Here is a 17,693-nt window from a genome sequence, read left to right on the forward strand (position 1 = left end):
CATTAGGAAGAGGAGGCAAATTTTGATCCTCAGCATTTCCTGATCGCATTTTTGCAGCAGAATAATCACTTTCCTTTTAACCTGGGACCCAGCACTGACATATCTGCTTTAGTGAAGTCCTGCCAATTAATTTATGACTGCCTTGTAAAGTCGCTTCTGGGGCCCCTCTGGGATTAGGGGCCCTGAAGCTGAAGCTTCATTAGTTTCATAGTAGATCCGCCCCTGCCCTGAGAGGATTAACGTTAGGGTTCGTTCGGAGGTGGAAGCCGTTTATCGACTTCTTCAGAGAAAACTAAACTGTCAGCAGAGGCAATAAAAGGGGGGGGTGATGGGATAGGGGGGTGATGGGATAGGTGGGAGTTAGGCTATTTTGTGTCTAGAGTAGGCGGGAGCAGTAGGAGATGGAGGGATGTTTACCCACTGAACTATGCTTACATTTGTATTTATATCGCTTACTGTTATAAAAGCATAAATGCCTTAATAAAATGTTTTTTAAAAACTTTGCCCCTCGCACCTTAAACCTCTGTCACCTGGTAATTGACTTTTCCAACCTGGGAAAAACTTCTGACTATCCACTCTGTCCATGCCACTCAGAATTTTGTAAACTTTTATCAGGTCGTCCCTAAACCTCCGTCGCTCGAGTGAAAACAATCCGAATTTATCCAACCTCTCCTGACAGCTAATACCCTCCAGGCCAGGCAGCATCCTGGTAAACCTCCTTTGTACTCTCTCCAAAGCCTCCACATCCTTCAGGTAATGTGGTGACCAGAATTGTCGGCAATGTTCCACGCGTGGCCTAACTAAGGTTCTGTACAGCTGCAGCATGACTTGCCAATTTTTATACTCAATGCCCCGACCAATGAAGACAAGCATGCCGTCTGCCTTCTTAGCTCCTTATCCACCTGCGTTGCCACTTTCAGTGATATGTTTATTGTAATTTCCCAATCTACTACAGACAACTTGCCCCTCATACCATGACAGTTTCCTTCTGCGAGAAACACCCAGATAAACTAGACAAAAGAACCCTGTAACCACCATAGCTCATCTTCATGGCTGCTTTGGGAACTAAATATCTTCCAACGTGCAAACACCTTTTCATTCTGTGCTCCTCGTCAAACTTGGAACCAGGTAATCGCAACGAGGCTCAAAAATGGTCAGCCCACCGGAGGCAGAGGTGTTAGACCGGCCAGTCCAGCAGAAAGAAACCCTCCAATCATCACCATGCACCAGATGTCAGAATGAACAAAATGCAGTCCTGGATGTCAGTGAGAGCAGAAACAATAACAACGGCGTCAACATCTGTAATTTATTGTGAACTTGTTGGAGTCACAACACGTGTGATGAATCACAAAACCCTTCCCCACATTGAGAGCAGATGAATGGTCTCTCCCCAGAATTAACTCGCTAGTGTCTCCGTAGTTGGGACGGATCATTGAATGTCTCCCCTGCTCAGAGCAGGTGAATGGCCTCTTCCAGGTGTGAATTCACTAGTGTTCCTGCAGGGTGTATGGATATCTGAATCCCTTCTCTCACTAAGAGCATGTTAACACCTTCTCCCCTGTGTGAACTCGCTGGTGTCTCTGCAGGTGGGATAACTGAGAGAATCCCTTCTCACACTGAGAGCAAGTGAATGGCCTCTCCCCAGTGTGAACTCGCTGATGTGTCCGCAGGTTCGATGAAGTAATAAATCCCTTCTCACAGAGAGAGCAGGTGAACGGCCTCTCCCCAGTGTGAACTCGCTGGTGTGTCCACAGGTCGGATGATTGAGTGAATCCCTTCTCACACTGAGAGCAGGTGAACGCCTTCTCCCTGTGTGAACTCGCTGGTGCCTCTGCAGGTTGGATAACCGAGTGAATCCCTTCCCACACTGAGAGCAGGTGAACGGCCTGTCCCCTATGTGAACTCGCTGATGTGTCCGCAGGATCGATGAAGTAATAAATCCCTTCTCACACTGAGAGCAGGTGAATGGCCTCTCCCCAGAGTGAACACGCTGGTGTTTCCGCAGGCTGGACAACTCAGTGAATCTCTTCACACACCAAAAGCAGGTGAACGGCCTCTCCCCAGTGTGAACTCGCTGATGTGTCCGCAGGATCGATGAAGTAATAAATCCCTTCTCACACTGAGAGCAGGTGAATGGCTTCTCCCCAGAGTGAACACGCTGGTGTTTCCGCAGGCTGGACAACTCAGTGAATCTCTTCCCACACCGAAAGCAGGTGAACGGCCTCTCCCCAGTGTGAACTCGCTGGTGTGTCTGCAGGTGGGATAACCGAGTGAATGCCTTCTCACAATGAGAGCAGATGAATGGCCTCTCCCTAGTGTGAACTCGCTGGTGTCTCTGCAGGGCGGATAACTGAGTGAAGCCCTTCGCACACTGAGAGCAGGTGAACGGCCTCTCCCCAGTGTGAACTCGCTGGTGTGTCTGCAGGGTGTATGGCTATCTGAATCCCTTCTCTCACTAAGAGCAGGTTAACGCCTTCTCCCTGTGTGAACACGCTGGTTTCTCTTCAGGTTGGATACCAAATTAATCCCTTCCCACACTAAGAGCAGGTGAACGGCTTCTCCCGAGTGTGAACTCGCTGATGTATCCGCAGTTTCGATGAAGTAATGAATCCCTTCTCACACTGAGAGCAGGTGAACGGCTTCTCCCGAGTGTGAACTCGCTGATGTATCCGCAGTTTCGATGAAGTAATGAATCCCTTCTCACACTGAGAGCAGGTGAACGGCCTCTCCCCTGTGTGAATTCGCTGGTGTGAATGCAGGTGAGATAACTGAGGAAATGCCTTCCCACAGTGAGAGCACGTGAACGGCCTTTCCCCAGTGTGAATTTGCTGGTGTGTCCGTAGGTTGGATAACCAAGTGAATCCCTTCTCACACTGACAGCAGGTGAACGGCCTCTCCCCAGTGTGAACTCGTTGGTGTTTCCGCAGGATGGATAACTCAGTGAATCCCTTCCTACACACAGAGCAGGTGAACGGCCTCTCCCCAGTGTGAATGCGCCGATGAACTTCCAGCTGAGATGGGACCCTGAATCTCTTCCCACAGTCCCCACATTTCCACGGTTTCTCCATGTTTTGGGTCTCCTCGTGTCTCTCCAGGTTTGACTATCAGTTGAAGCCTCGTTCACACACAGAACACGTGTACAGTCTCTCCCCACTGTGAATGGTGTGATGTTTTTTCAGGCTGTGTAACAGGTTACAGCTCTTTTCACAGTCAGTGCTCTGGAACACTCTCACTCGGGTGCGTGTGTCTCGGGGCTTTTCCAGTCACACTGATGGTTAAAATCTTTTGAAGCCGACAGAAAAGACAAATATTTCTCCTTCTAGATACAAAGTCCGGTGATGTTCAGTTCCAAGGAATTGAGAGACTCAGTCAGATTGAGACGTGAAGTTTGAGATTTCTGTCTGTAATTCCTCCTCTTCTAATATCCTGTAAAAACAATTTACAAAAGACATCACTGTCAGTACAGGATAGAAATTCAGAACAGACAATTCCAGTTTCTAGAGAACATTCTTTCCTCTCTCATTCCCCAAAAGCTGTAAATCTCCGTCCCACACATTCTCCCTCCATTCTCACCCTGCTGTATCTAATATTCACCCTCCCAATTCTCCTGAAGGTGCTGATTCAGGCTGATTGACAGATCCATGCTCACTGCTTCCTGTCCTGGACACAGAGATCATAACAAATACGAGCTGCAGTTGGCCATTCGGCCCATCGAGCCTGCTCATCTATTCTGTGGGATCATTGGCCGATCTATGTCAGCGACATTCTCCGTGTTATTGACCAGAGGCTGAGTGAGCTGACTCAATATCTGTGAGCTCATGAAGCCGAGCTGTAAAACACCATGAAGAAGCTCGGTGATCCGGAGGAGAGAATCCTGAACGTTGAGCAAGATGCCTCCTCGGCGGAGGCACAAATTCAATCTTTGGAAAACGGCCAAGTGATGTGGGGGACTCCTGGAGAACTTGGAGAACCGAGGGTCAGAGAAAGAACATCCGAGTCGTCGGCCTGCCAGAAGGTGTGGAGGGTGAGGCTCCCGTTCGGTTCTTCGAGGACCGGCTGCCACGTTTTCTCAAGCTGGATGTGAAGCCTGGGTGTTTCAAATTAGAAAGGGCATCGGATCCTGTCTTTGAGGCTGAGGGACAGTTTTCATCCCAGGCCTGTAATCATTCACTTCCACAACTTGAAAGATTACCAGAGGGTCCTGGAGAAGGGTCAGGTGAGGTGGGAACTGGCTCCCCCCTCACCTTACAGTGAATTATGTTGCGTCATCCTGTGACCCTGAAAATTGTATCCGACAACTCCATCAAGTCTTTCGATAATCCGACTACTGCATTGGCCTTCGCTAAATCCATGAAATGCATGAATTGGGAGGAATGGTTTGCAGCTCAGACTAACTCAGGCTCTAATCCGGACTCTTTCCTATCATGGTGTTGTTGTCTGAATTTGTTATATTTTATCCTGTTGAAGGGAGTTGTTATTCTGTGAGCGCCGACTGAATGTCTTCTTTTCCTCAAGTGTTGCAGGGACTCGGATTATCTTATCTAGGGTCGTGTCTTTCTATTATTATCCAAGCGTTAACCATGGCAGAACCGAGTGGTGCCATTGCCAAAGGGTGGGTGGTGGTGGATGCAGGTCTTCACGGGTGGGTCTAAAATGCGGGAGGGACATTCGATCCCCATTCCCTTGTTGGCCCTTCTTTTCTTCTCCTCATTTTGGAGGTTTCCTGAGGGTAACGACAGTCTGGTCGTGGGGCTAACCCTCCGGGTCCTCAGTCTTATTGAGGAATGACCCATTGGATCTATTGTGGTGGTGATTCTTTTGTATTTTTGTTATTATGGGAGTGTTTATGTGTTGTTGACTTTATCCTACTCTGGTACAGACAGGGCTTTTATCCGTGAAAGGAGCAGTTTGGGGAGACTTTGGTGCCTCCGGTGTAAAGTGAGTTGGAGGAGGGGATAATGGGGGCACGCTCGATTATAGCGTGAAAATCTGTCCCTGTTCTCTCTGTCGCCTAACTAATGGCGGATGTAAATCTGCAAATTTTCTCAGGAAATTTACGGGGCATCCATCACCCTATCAGAAGGAAAAAGATCCTCTCCTTTCTTAAGGAGAAAGTCGACATAGCTTTATTATAGGAAACTCATCTGGATGACGAGGAATACTTTAAATTGAGGCAGGATTGGGTGGGCCACGTTTTTTGCCTCCGCTTCGTCAAGTAGCAAGGGTGTGGCAATGCTTATTAATAAAAATATCACTTTTAAGGTTGAAACCTGCACCAAGAACAAAGGAGGTAGATATGTGATCATTAGAGGTTCGGTGAATGGAGGTGTTGTTTCAATAATGAATGTTTATGGATCCCCGAATTGCTCCCCGGAGTTCATTATAAAGGATTTTGCAGAGTTAGCTTCAATTAACTCTTTTGTGGTTGGTGACTTCAATTGCCACTTAAATCCTCTGGTAGATAAGCTCCCGGTTACCACCAACACCCCCACGCTGCAGGCTTGGGCATTGGCCTCGGCTTGTAATTTGATGACTGTAGGAATTTCAGAGATTTTGTATTCTGGGTATGTGGCGCAGTAAGGGCTAAAAGCCTGAATTAGTGTGTATGACTGCTACAGCCATGTTTCTAAAATAAATCCTAGTTTGAAAGACAACTGGGTTCTGGAGCCAGAGGTGCAATTAAAGCATCGTACAAAGCGTGGGCTCATGGTAAGTTGTTTGGATGAAGGGGATTCCCTGTGGAGTTAATTAGATTTCAGCTTGGTAAGATGATGTCAGTTCTGGGAGGAGCCACGGTATCAGGCGTTTTGCATGCAAGAAGTGTTTTAGTTGAGAATTAGTTCAAGATATGAGCAGAGGTCAAGCATCTCAGTTCAGTCTGGAGCTAGATTCGCAGTTTCTTTCCAAGCAGTTCAGAAGGTGAGCTGAAACAAGCTCACGTAGGCAGTAGGTAGCATAGTGGTTAGCATAATTGCTTCACACCTCCAGGGTCCCAGGTTCGATTTCCGGATGGGTCACTGTCTGTGCGGAGTCTGCACAATCTCCCTGTGGCTGCATGGGTTTCCTCCGGGTGCTCCGGTTTCCTCCCACCATCCAAAGATGTGCGGGTTAGGTGGATTGGCTATGCTAAATTGCTCTTCGTGCCCAAAAAGGTTAAGTGGGGGTTATGCTGATTGTGTAGATACGTGGGCTGGAGTAGGGTGCTCTTTGTAAGGGCCGGTGCAGACTCGATGGGGCGAATGGCCTCCTTCTGCACTGTAAATTCTATGGTCTATGGTCTAAGCTGAAACAACTTCCCAAGTTTCTTCATGGTTCTGACAGGATTGAGACCTTGTCTTTAAAGCGGTGAGAAACAAGATTTCTCTCAAAGAACATCTGTGTAAAGCAGGTATTGCTGAGGGCTAACTGTGTTTAACGGTGGATTGAGAGCTGAGATGTGTTTTTGTTGTTTGAGTGGGAATAAAGGTAGCAGTTAAGGGTTACTGTATTAGCATTGTTTAAGGGCTAATTGTCAGCGGTTTCCTGGTGTGGTGTTAAATTTATTTTAATATTGTGTCAGTAATAAAGTTTGTTTTCATACAGCATGGCCCTATTTTGTGTGAAATCGCTCCTAGAGTGAGGTATCCTTTCCTCACAGTTTGACAAAACACAAATAAAATATTGGGGTTTGTGTCCAGTATCCGAGCCAGTGTTGGGATCATAACAGTGAGGAGGTGGGTTATGTGGATGTTTAGAGAACTTTGTACCCGAGGAGCAGAGATTTTACCTTCTTTCCAGCCCCACAGCAATGTCAGACTAGAATCGACAACTTTTTTGTGCCGAGGACGATCCTACACCTGGTGTCCACTTGCATCACAGGGAGCATCGTAATCGCAGACCTTCCCCCGTCTGGAGTTTCTGCTCGAGGGCTCACCCCCAGGTCGAGAACGTGGAGGTTTGGAGCCTTCCCGAGTTCATTTATTATGCATTCAGGAAGAGTTTGAGTTCTTCCTTTTGGTTAACTCGACCCCTGGGATTTCCCCCTCCATTTTGTGGGAGACGTGTGAAGTTCATGCTCGGGGCTAATCATTTCTTACACTGCTAACAAAAGGTGCAGGATGTTGGAGAACCAGCGGCTTCTGGAGGTTTGTTTGGCGAAGGTGGAGGAGAATCATATGGAGGGCCCGAGTAAGCTATTGCTGAAGGAGGTTAACGCAGCAAGAGTGGCTTTGGACTCCCTGTTGACTCAGCAGGCCGAGAAAAGTTGAAAGTTTGTGAGGTCGAAGTGTTCGAGTTTGGGAATAAGCCGAGCAAATACTTGCCTGTTTGACAAAGAAAAAGGCCGACCTTCGAGCGAATCCCTCCGTGTGGCTTGGGGGATGGAAAAGGGTCATGAAGACGGAGGAGATAAACAGGGATTTTGGGAATTCTATGCGGGATTACACAAGTCTGAGCAGTCTGGTGATGTGTTGGTGGGTGTGGAGCATTTTCTCTCTTCCCTGAAGCTTCTGGAGGCCTCAGAAAATCTTAATGCTTCTTTTTCTTGGGAAGAAGTGTCAAAGGCCGTGAAGGAGCTGCAGCCGGGTAAAGACCAGGGACCGGATGGCTGTGGGCGTGAATTTTATCAGGGGGATTGAGGATTTGTTATTGGACCCGTTGGTGGGTATGTATTGTCACTCTTTTGACTCGGGGATGCTGCCACCGACTCTTTGTGAGGTTAATATCTCTTTGATTCTGAAGGTGGGCAGGGCCCAGAGGAGTGGGCCTCTTATTGCCAAATCTCTCTTTTGAATGTTGACTTGAAACTGCAATCTTATGTTTTGGCGATAAGGCTGGAGGACATCCTTCCGACAATCGTGCGGGAGGACCAAACTGGGTTTATACGGGGAAGATTTTCCAGTAACAATGTTGGAAGGTTGCTGAATGTGATTCAGGATTTTCAGAAATATGCATTGGATGGGCTGGTGATCTCCTTCGATGCAGAAAAAGCTTTTGCTTGAGTTGAGTGGAATTATCTGGTGTATCCGCTGTGAGGCTTCGGGTTGGGTAAGGATTATATTGAGTGGATTCAATTGTTATATCACAGACCGGCAGCGGCGGTGCTCACCAATGGTATAAGGATGTCAAATTTTGAGCTTCAGAGAGGGACTAGACAGGGCTGCCCTCTGTCCCCCTTGCTGTTTGCGTTGGCCACTGAGCCCTTGCCGGAGGATATTAGATTGGATCCTCTGATATCGAGCCTGGATGATGGGGTGAGGCAGCACAAGATCACTCTATGTGCAGATGACAGGCTGCTGTTTGTGTTGAACCCCAGTGTTTCAGTCCTGGACATTATTGGAGCAGTGGGTAGATTTAGTGGCTTCTCTCGTATCGAGATCAATTTTGCTGAGTCGGAGGCCATGCCGGTGGGGAGGGGTAAGCCCCCTCCTCTTGCTAACTTCCCCTTCAGGTGCCTCCCCCCCCCCCTTCCACTCCAAGCCATTTACAAACCTGGGGATGTCAATGGCCCCTCTTTTAGGCAGCTATGTGAGGTCAGCTTTCCACAGCTGATGATGACTATTAGGTGGGATCTTGCCTGGTGGTCGGCTCTTCCGATTTCATGGTGTGGGAGGATTGCCTTCATTAAAATGAATGTGTGCCCAGACTGTTGTACCCTCTGCAAATGCTGCCTATACTGCTGTCGACCAGAGTCATTTGGGAAATTAATCAAATCAGGCCAGGACCTATTCAGTTAATGGTAGGGAGTTGGGGAGAGTTACAGAACAAAGAGATCTAGGAGTCCAGGTTCATAGCTCCTTGTAGGTGGTGTCGCAGGTGGACAGGGTGGTGAAGAAGGCAGTCAGTATGCTCAGTTTTATTGGTTAGAATATTGAATACGGGAGTTGTGATCTCTTATTGAAGTTGGACAAGACATTGGTAAGACCGCACACGGATAGGCTGGGACATTTTTCCCTGGAGCGTAGGAGGCTTAGGTGTGACCTTATAGAAGTCTACAAAGTGAGGAACATAGATAAGGTATATAGTCAACATATTTTCCCAAAGGTGGAGGAGTCTAGAACTAGAGGGCATAGGTTTAAGGTGAGAGAAGAGAGATACAAAAGAGACCAGAGGAGAAGTTTCTTTACATGCAGGGTGGTGAGCATCTGGAATGGCTTCCAGAGTCAGTGGTAGAGGTGGGTACAATTTTGTCCTTTAACAAGCAGTTAGACAGTTACATGGGCAGCGTGGGTATAGAGGGATACGGGCCAAATGCTGGCAAGTGGGACTAGCTTAGTGATAGAAACTGGGTGACATGGAAAAGCTGGGCTGAAGGGCCTGTTTCCAAGCTGTAAACATCTATAACTCCACCTGGAACAAAAAGAAACCTTGCGTCAAGTTTGTCAAGCTCCAATCATCAGGAGCGAAGGGAGAAGATGGTCTCCCGAAAATCAGGCTTCATCAATTGGCCTCTCGTCTTATGTTCATAAGGGATTGGATTAGGATGGAGCCAACATTTATCTAGCTCAATACAGAAGCAGACCAGTCAGTTCTCCCTCTATCCAAAACTGGCATAGGCTGATTATGGAATGCATCTCCATTCAATTTTTAATGTCTGTAATTCATTCTGAGTCTGATGCATTGTGTAAAGTGTGGTACTCCTATCTCAAATACATAGCCTCCAATTTGACTGACTTGCTCCTCCTGGGCTTTCCATGAGTGAATTCAATTTAACTTAGGGCACAGTGGTTAGTACTGCTACTTCAGTGCCAGGGACCCAGGTTCAATTCCATCCTTGGATGGCTGTCTGTGTGGAGTTTGTATATTCTCCATGTGTCTTTGTGTATTTCATCCGGGTGCTCCAGTTTCCTCCCACTGTCCAAAATGTGCAGCGAAAGTGGATTGGTCACACTAATTTGCCCCTTCGTGTCCAAGATGTGTAGGTTAGGTGGGTTGACCATGATCAATGCACCGGCTTACGAGGAGAGGATGGGGAGTGGGCCTCAGTGAAATGCTCTTTCTGAGGCTCAGTGCAGATGTGAAGGGGCGAATAGCCTTCTGCACTACAGGAGTTCTATGTCATCTATGTTGTGTTATTCATTTTAATTTGATTATGCGGTTAGTCAGTTTGTGAAATTTTTGGGTTTACAAACTGAATTGTAATATAATCTTACCCTCTTTCCCCACTCACTACTTTAACCTGTTAACTGGTTCTTCAATTGATCTGGTATTTCATCTTGAGGCTCTTGTCTCTCAAATATCCTGTTCCAAATTAATTCTGCAATGTGTTGCTTGGATTTATGTTGGTAATATCTCTTGTTTCACTCTGTGCCCATTTCCCACGATTCGTTTTGTTATTCTGTTGCATTCAGTGTTTAAAAATTATTTAAAACATAACAATTTATTAAAAATCTGTCCAACTCATCTGTGAATATATTCAATGACCCCCACACCCCACTGGTCCCTGTGGAAGAGAAATCCAGAGACTAATAACCCTCCAAGGGAAGAGATGACTGGATTGTACTTTATTACAGAACCATAAATAATATATCTAATCTGTACCATATAACAGCACGAGAAATGTCTCTGTCTGGTATTAATTTACTGTCCCCTTAAATGTCAGCCATCACCTGGAGAAACCAGCCCTTTAATGGTGACCATTAGGAAAGGGACCATCCTTTTACCCAGACAAATAAATGTGAGAAGCTGAGGGAGCAAAGGGTGTCAATGTCTTTGACAGAGAGAGAGAGACCTGGGCCAAGCTTTCCAGAGTTTGCACCCTCCCTGGATTGACTTCCTTTCCCTTCAGTTGCTGCAAGTGACCAATTAAAGGTCAGAATGAGAAAAGAAATGGAAAGGGGGAGAAAAGAAAGAGTTTTACTCACAGATGTTGGAGACAAGAGGAGGTTTTCAGTCTGTGTGAGGCCCCAGATTTCCTCATTGTCCAGTTTCCACGTTCGAACAACGGGGGAGCTGATTGGATGGTGGAAAAGTCCTTCCGGTTCACCAACTCTTCCCATTGGTCAACAACCTTCCTCCGCCCCACTCATTGTTCCCCCTGCTCGAGACAAGGTTTCCAGGCAACCGGCTGACAGCTCCGGCCAGACCGAGAAGTCTCACGGTGATTTCCCCTCCCCCCGGCCCGGGGATGCGCATGTCCGAGGGAGAGGAGAGATTGCGCATGTGCGAGGGAAAGCTCACCCCTGACCTTCCTGCTGAAGCGTTGACCAATGGGAAAGATTGGATGACCGGAAGGCCTGTGGTACTCCAGGCAATCAGCGCGCGGGCTTTGTGTGAATGGAGATTGACCTGCACACAGACTGAAACATCCTCCTGTCTGCAACATCTGTGAGTAAAACACTTTCTTTTCTCCCCCTTTCCATTTCTTTTCTCATTCTCACCTTCAATTGGTGACTTGCAGCAACTGAAGGGAAAGGAAGTGAATCCAGGGAGGGTGCAGACTCTGGAAAGCTTGGTCCAGATCTCTCTATCTCTCTCTTAAAGACATTCATGGAGGCTCGAGCAAAAGCTTTCTCTGCATCGAAGGAGATCACCAGCCCATCCACTGTATTTCTGAAAAGCCTGAATCACATTCAGCAACCTTCCAACATTGTTACTGGAAAGTCTTCCCCCTTATAAACCCAGACTGGTCCCCCCGCCATTTGGATTGGTGGAAGGATGTCCTCCAGCTTTCTCGCCAAAACTTTAGATTGTTGGAAGGATGTCCTCCAGCTTTCTCGCCAAAACTTTAGATCGTAATTTGAAGTCAAGATTCAAAAGAGATATTGGCCAATAAGAGACACACTCCTCTGGGTCCTTCAGAATCAAAGAAATAGTAGCCTCCCGTAGAGTCGATGGCAGCATCCCTGAGTCAAAAGAGTGACAATACATACCCAGCAATGGGTCCAACCACAAACCCTCAAGCGCCCGATAGTACTCAAACCCACAGCCATTGCGGTCCCGGGGCTTTACCCGGCTGCAGCTCCTTCATGGCCTTTGAGACCTCTTCCCTAGAAAGGGGAGCATTAAGAGGCTCTCTGAGGCCTCCGTAAGCTTCAGGGAAGAGAATAAATGCTCCATATCCAACAACACTTCACCAGACTTCAGAGACTTTATAATCCTGCATAGAATTCCCCAAATCCCTGTTTATCTCCTCTGTCTTCACAACCCTGTTCCCTCCCCCACGTCACACAGAGGGAATTGTTCCAATGTCGGCCTTTTTCTTTGTCCAACAGGTCAAGTATTTGCTCAGTTTATTCCCAAACTCGTACAACGTCTGTCTAGCAAACCTTTCTCAACCTGTTGAATCAACAGGGAGTCCAAAGCCACTCTTGCCGCATTCACCTCCTTCAGCAATAGCTTATTCAAAATCTCCTCATAATTCTGCTCGGCCTTCGTGAAACAAACCCCCAGACATTGCTGGTTCTTCAGCATCCGAGCATAAACTTTACATGTCTCCCATAAAATGGAGGGGGAATACCAGGGGTCAAGTTAATCCAAAGGAAGAACTCAAACCCGTTCTTAAAATGCATAGTAAATGAAATATCTCTTATCAGAGAGGCAGCAACCCTCCACATTCTCGACCTGGGGGTGAACCCTCGAGTAGAATTCCAGAGAAACAGGGGAATGGTCCACAATCGATGTTCACTACGGTGCAAGAGGACACCAGGTGTAGGATCGTCCTTGACATATAAATGTCGTTGATTCTAGTATGACATTGATTAGGACTAGAAAGAAGGTAAAATCTCCTCCCCTCAGGTGCAAAGTGCTCTAAACATCCACATAACCCACCTCCTCACAAGTAAAGGCCAACGCCCAGAGGATTTAAGGGACAGTTGAAGTCACCAACCACAAAAGAGTTAGTTGAAGCTAACTCTGCAAATCCACAAAGGCCTCCGGGGAGTAATTTGGCGATCCATAAACATTCATTATTGAAACAATATCTCCATGCACCGAACCTCTAATGATCCCATATCTACCTCCTTTGTCCTTGGTGCAGGTTTCAACCTTAAAAGAGATATTTTTATTAATAAGGATTGCAATACCCCTGCTATCAAGTAGATGAAAAGGAGATGAAAAAACCTGCCCCACCTAATCCCACCCCAATTTAAAGTGTTCCTCATCGTCCAGATGAGTTTCCTGTAATAAAGCTATGTCGACTTTCTCCTTAAAAAAGGAGAGGATAACCATAGATTTGAGATAGGGAAGTGGGATTGGAAATTGTCGGAGATGGGATTGGAAAGGAATTAGGACACTAAAAGATTTATTTCTTGGGGGTCGTTTTGCGGGATTGAAGGAACTGGGAGCGAAGTATGGGCTGGAGCAAGGGGAAATATTTAGATACATGCAGATTCGAGACTTTGCCAGAAAGGAGATACAGAGCTTCGAAGTAAAGCCGGCTTCCACATTGCTGGAGGAGGTGCTGACGACAGGGGGACTGGGGAAGGGGTAGTATTGCCGGTTTACGGGGCTATTTTTGAGGAGGAGAAGGCGCCCTGTATATTTATGTTTGCCCGATGTATTGTTCTCATGTATGGAATGATCTGTCTGAACTGTACACAGAACAATACTTTTCACTGTATCCCGGTACACGTGACAATTAACAAATCCAATCCTCACCATTGAGGTGATAGTATTTCTAATCAGTAAGGCTACTCCACCCACTCTGCTGTATTCTCTGTCCCTCCTGTAAACTCTATAACCGGTATATTTGTCCAGTCCAGACCATCCTGCTACTTGTTTTTGGAACTGTATTGAGTTCCCCTGAGACCTTCCCCTCCCCCACCATTTGTTAGTTTAAAGTCCTTGTTACCCCCTTATTTATCCGTTCCGTGAGGACACTGGTCCCAGATCGGTTCAGGTGGAGACCGTCCCAACTGTACAGATCCCTCCTGTCCCAATACTGATGCCAGTGCCCCATGAAATGGAATCCTTCTTTTCCTGCACCACTCCTTTAGCCACGTGTTTACTTCCCTAATTTTCTCGTCCCTATGCCAAATTACACATGGCTTGGGGAATAATCCAGAGATTATAACCCTTGAGGATCTGTTCTTTAATTTTGTTCCTAGTTCCTGATATTCCCAAACAGGTCCTCTTTCCGAGTCTTGCCGATATTGTTTGTCCCAATGTGGACCCCAACAACTGGATCCTCCCCCTCCCTCTCCAATATCCTTTCAAGCCGGTTAAAGATGCCCCTCACCCTGGCACCAGGCAGGCAACATACCATGTGGGACTCTCGGTCCTGCTTCCAAAGGGAATCAGTTCCCTAATTACAGAATCCCCATCAGCTACCACTTTCTCTCCCCGCTTGAATGGCCTCCTGTACCAGGGTGCAGTGGTCAGCCAGCTCATCCTTCTTACAGTCACAGCTCCGAAACTCCGTCCCTCCAAGTCCGCTCCCTGGAGACTAGGTCTGGGGAATAGGTATTGGAGACGAGGTATTGGGGAATGAGAGGAAGCAATGTTCCATAGAAACTAGAATTCTCTGTTCTGAATTTCTATCCTGTACTGAGTGTTGACTTTTGTAAACTCCTTTTACAGATATTACAAGAGGAGGAATTACAGACAGAAATCTCAATTATCACGTCTCGGTCTTACAGAGTCACTCGATACCTTGGGATCTGAGTATCATCGGCCTTTGAATCTAGAAGGAGAAATGTTTGCCCAATCTGGCGGCTTCAAAAGATTTTAACCATCAGTGTGACTGGAAAAGCACCGAGACACACACACCCGAGTGAGAGTGTTCCAGAACACTGACTGTGGAAAGAGCTTTAACCTGTTACACAGCCTGAAAAAGACATCACACCATTCACAGCGGGGAGAGACCATACTCGTGTTTAATAATAATCTTTTATTGTCACAAGTATGAAGTTACTGTGAAAAGCCCCTCGCCGCCACATTCCGGCGCCTGTTCGGGTAAGCTGGTACGGGAATTGAACCCGCGCTGCTGGCCTTGTTCTGCATCACAAACCAGCTGTCTAGCCACTGAGCTAAACCAGCCCTTCACCAGTTTGTGTGTGGTCAAGGCTTCAACTGATTGTCTCTCTGACCTGGAGAGAGACAAGGAGAGCCAAAACATGGAGAAACCGTGGAAATGTGGGGATTGTGGGAAGGGATTCAGTGTCCCATCTCAGCTGGAGATTCATCGACGCAGCCACACTGGTGAGAGGCCGTTCACCTGCTCTCAGTGTGAGAAGGGATTCGCTCAGTTCTCCAGCCTGAAGAAACACCAGCGGGTTCACACTGGGGAGAGGCCGTTCACCTGCTCTCAGTGTGGGAAAGGATTCACTCAATTTTCCAGTCTGACGTCACACCAGCGAGTTCACACTGGGGAGAGGCCGTTCACCTGCTCTCGGTGTGGACAGAGATTCACTCAGTTATCTAACCTGCAGTCACATCAGCGAGTTCACACCAAGGAGAGGCCATTCCCCTGCTCCCAGTGTGGGAAGGGATTCACTGAGTTATCCAGCCTGAAGAAACATCGGCGGGTTCACACTGGGGAGAGGCCGTTCACCTGCTCTCAATGTGGGAAGGGATTCACTCAGTTATCCAGCCTGCGGAGACACCAGCGAGTCCACACTGGAGGGAGGCCATTCATATGCATGGTGTGTGAGAAGGGATTCAGTGATTCATCTACCCTGCGGACACATCAGCGAGTGCACACCAGGGAGAAACCGTTCACCTGCTCCCAGTGTGGGAAGGGATTCAGAGATTCATCCCACCTGCGGATACACCAGCGAGTTCACACTGGGGAGAAGCCTTTTACCTGCACTCAGTGTAGGAAGGCATTCACTCAGTTGTCCAGTCTGAAGTCACACCAACAAATTCACACTGGGGAGAGGCCATTCCCCTGCTCTCAGTGTGGGAAGGGATTCACTCAGTTATCCAGCCTGAAGAAACACCAGCGGGTTCACACTGGGGAGAAGCCGATCACCCTTCGATGAGGGAAGGGAACGCTTGATTCATTGCACCTGCTGAGACACCAACAAGTTCACAAGTGATTACAGGGATTGGATTCTGCTGTTATTGTATCTGCTTCAATTACATCTAGGACTGAATTTTGTTCATTTTGAGAGTTGGTCAATGGGGATGGCCGTAGGGTTTCTTTCTGATGGACTTGGCAGTCTCACGGCTTTGCCTCCGGTGGGCTGACGCTCTTTGAGCCTTGTTGCAAATTCCTTGTTTCAAATTTCACAAGGATCAGAGTGAAGGGATGTTTGGAAGTGAGCCGATATTTAGTTTGCATTTCTGTTTGGATCCTCCCAAATTATACCACATTGCCATGACGATGGGCCCTGGTGGTTACATGTTTTTGTTTAATTTATCTGAGTTTTCTTCTGTGAGAAACACCATCAGGGTATGAGGGGCAAGTTGTCTGAGAGGGTCTGGGAAACCACATTAAATGGTATAATGAGAGACAGGCAATAGCTAATATTTAAGGAATTATTATATATCTACCGGGGGGGGGAGGGGGAGGGGGGTCAGTTTGCTGCATGGCTGGTTCACGATGTGGAGTGATTCCAATAGCAGGGGTTCAACTGTCGTACTGGCTGAGGTTATCTATGAAGGGTCCACCTTCTCAACATTGTCCCTCGCACGAGGCCCTCTCTCCCTCTATTTCACTTTCTCCCTCCCCCTTGCTAGAACTTTGGCGCCTCTCATTTCTCATATATACACCAAATATAGATTCTTTTTGGGAACAGAAATCGATCAGGAAAAGTGATACAACCGTTGCTAACAAGGAAAGTTAAATAGTAGTAAGCCTGAGGATTGGGAACTTGTTTTAGAATTCAGCAAAGGAGGATCAAGAAACTGATAAAGAGAAGATAGAATATGAGAGCAAACTGGTGAGAAACATAAAAACTGACTGGAAAAGCTGCTATAGGAATGTGAAGAGGAAAAGAGAGGGTGCAGAGGAGATTTACAAGAATGGTACCAGGGATGACGGACTTCAGTGAGTTGGAGAGACTGGAGCATCTGAATTTTCTTTTTAGATCAAACAGGAATTAGGGTTGGGAATGGGGCCAATGGGCCCATTGAGTCCATGCTGGCTCTCTGTAGATCTCACCATCGCCTTGTTCTATCCCTGTCGTTTTATTTCCCTCAGGTCCCCATCCAATTTCCTTTTGGAAACATTCCATCATCTCTGCTTCTACCCCCATCGTAGGGAATGGGCTTCAGATGTTTACCAATTTCTTTAAATGCAAATTGGTTTCAGAGAGCGAAGGCCATTCTGCCCATCGTCCCCATTCTGCCTCTTTGAATGAACTATCTAATTAATCCCAGTACACTGAAAGTTTATACTTCTTTCCAGAGTGTGTGCAGTTCCATTTTGAAAGCTATAGTTGAATTTACTTCCTGCACAATTGTCAGACTGTGAATCTCAAATCACAATAACTCGTTCTGTTTCAAATTAAATAATTCCACAATATCCTATGTTTGGTTTTTCACAAGGTAATTGAAATGGAGTGAAAGGCATGGTTGTTACACAAAACTACGACTCAATCTTTATTAATGATCATTGTGAGTGGGCCGAGGATGATATGTCCAAGTCTGGGGACTATTTCTAAAATTAAATTACATTTCTATAGCACCTTTCATGACCACAGGATCTCCTAACACATTTTACATCCAGTGAAGTGCTTTTGAAGTGTAGCCACTGTTGTCATGTGGGGAACGATGGGTATGCTTCGTGACAAAATTTAATTTAAAAATAATCTTCATCCATCAGTAACAAG

General features: G+C 46.9%; 1 protein-coding gene across 2 annotated transcripts in view; it reads left to right on the forward strand.

The window, feature by feature from the left end:
* Window positions 1–17,386, forward strand: part of LOC140420064 (uncharacterized) — a 57,103-nt gene extending 39,717 nt beyond the window's left edge. Inside the window, exons 1-2 of one of the 2 annotated variants that reach the window (XM_072504089.1) lie at window positions 11,146–11,304; window positions 14,497–17,386. In XM_072504089.1, coding sequence (XP_072360190.1) covers window positions 15,033–15,899 — 867 coding nt within the window. In that variant the 5' untranslated portion in view covers window positions 11,146–11,304; window positions 14,497–15,032 and the 3' untranslated portion in view covers window positions 15,900–17,386. Of the gene's footprint in view, window positions 1–11,145; window positions 11,305–14,496 lie in introns of those variants that run through there. The other variant, XM_072504090.1, reaches the window with a different exon arrangement.
* Window positions 17,387–17,693: the final 307 nt, after the last annotated feature.

This window comes from Scyliorhinus torazame, chromosome 5, assembly GCF_047496885.1.
Source record: "Scyliorhinus torazame isolate Kashiwa2021f chromosome 5, sScyTor2.1, whole genome shotgun sequence".
Classification (NCBI taxonomy): Eukaryota; Metazoa; Chordata; class Chondrichthyes; order Carcharhiniformes; family Scyliorhinidae; genus Scyliorhinus; species Scyliorhinus torazame.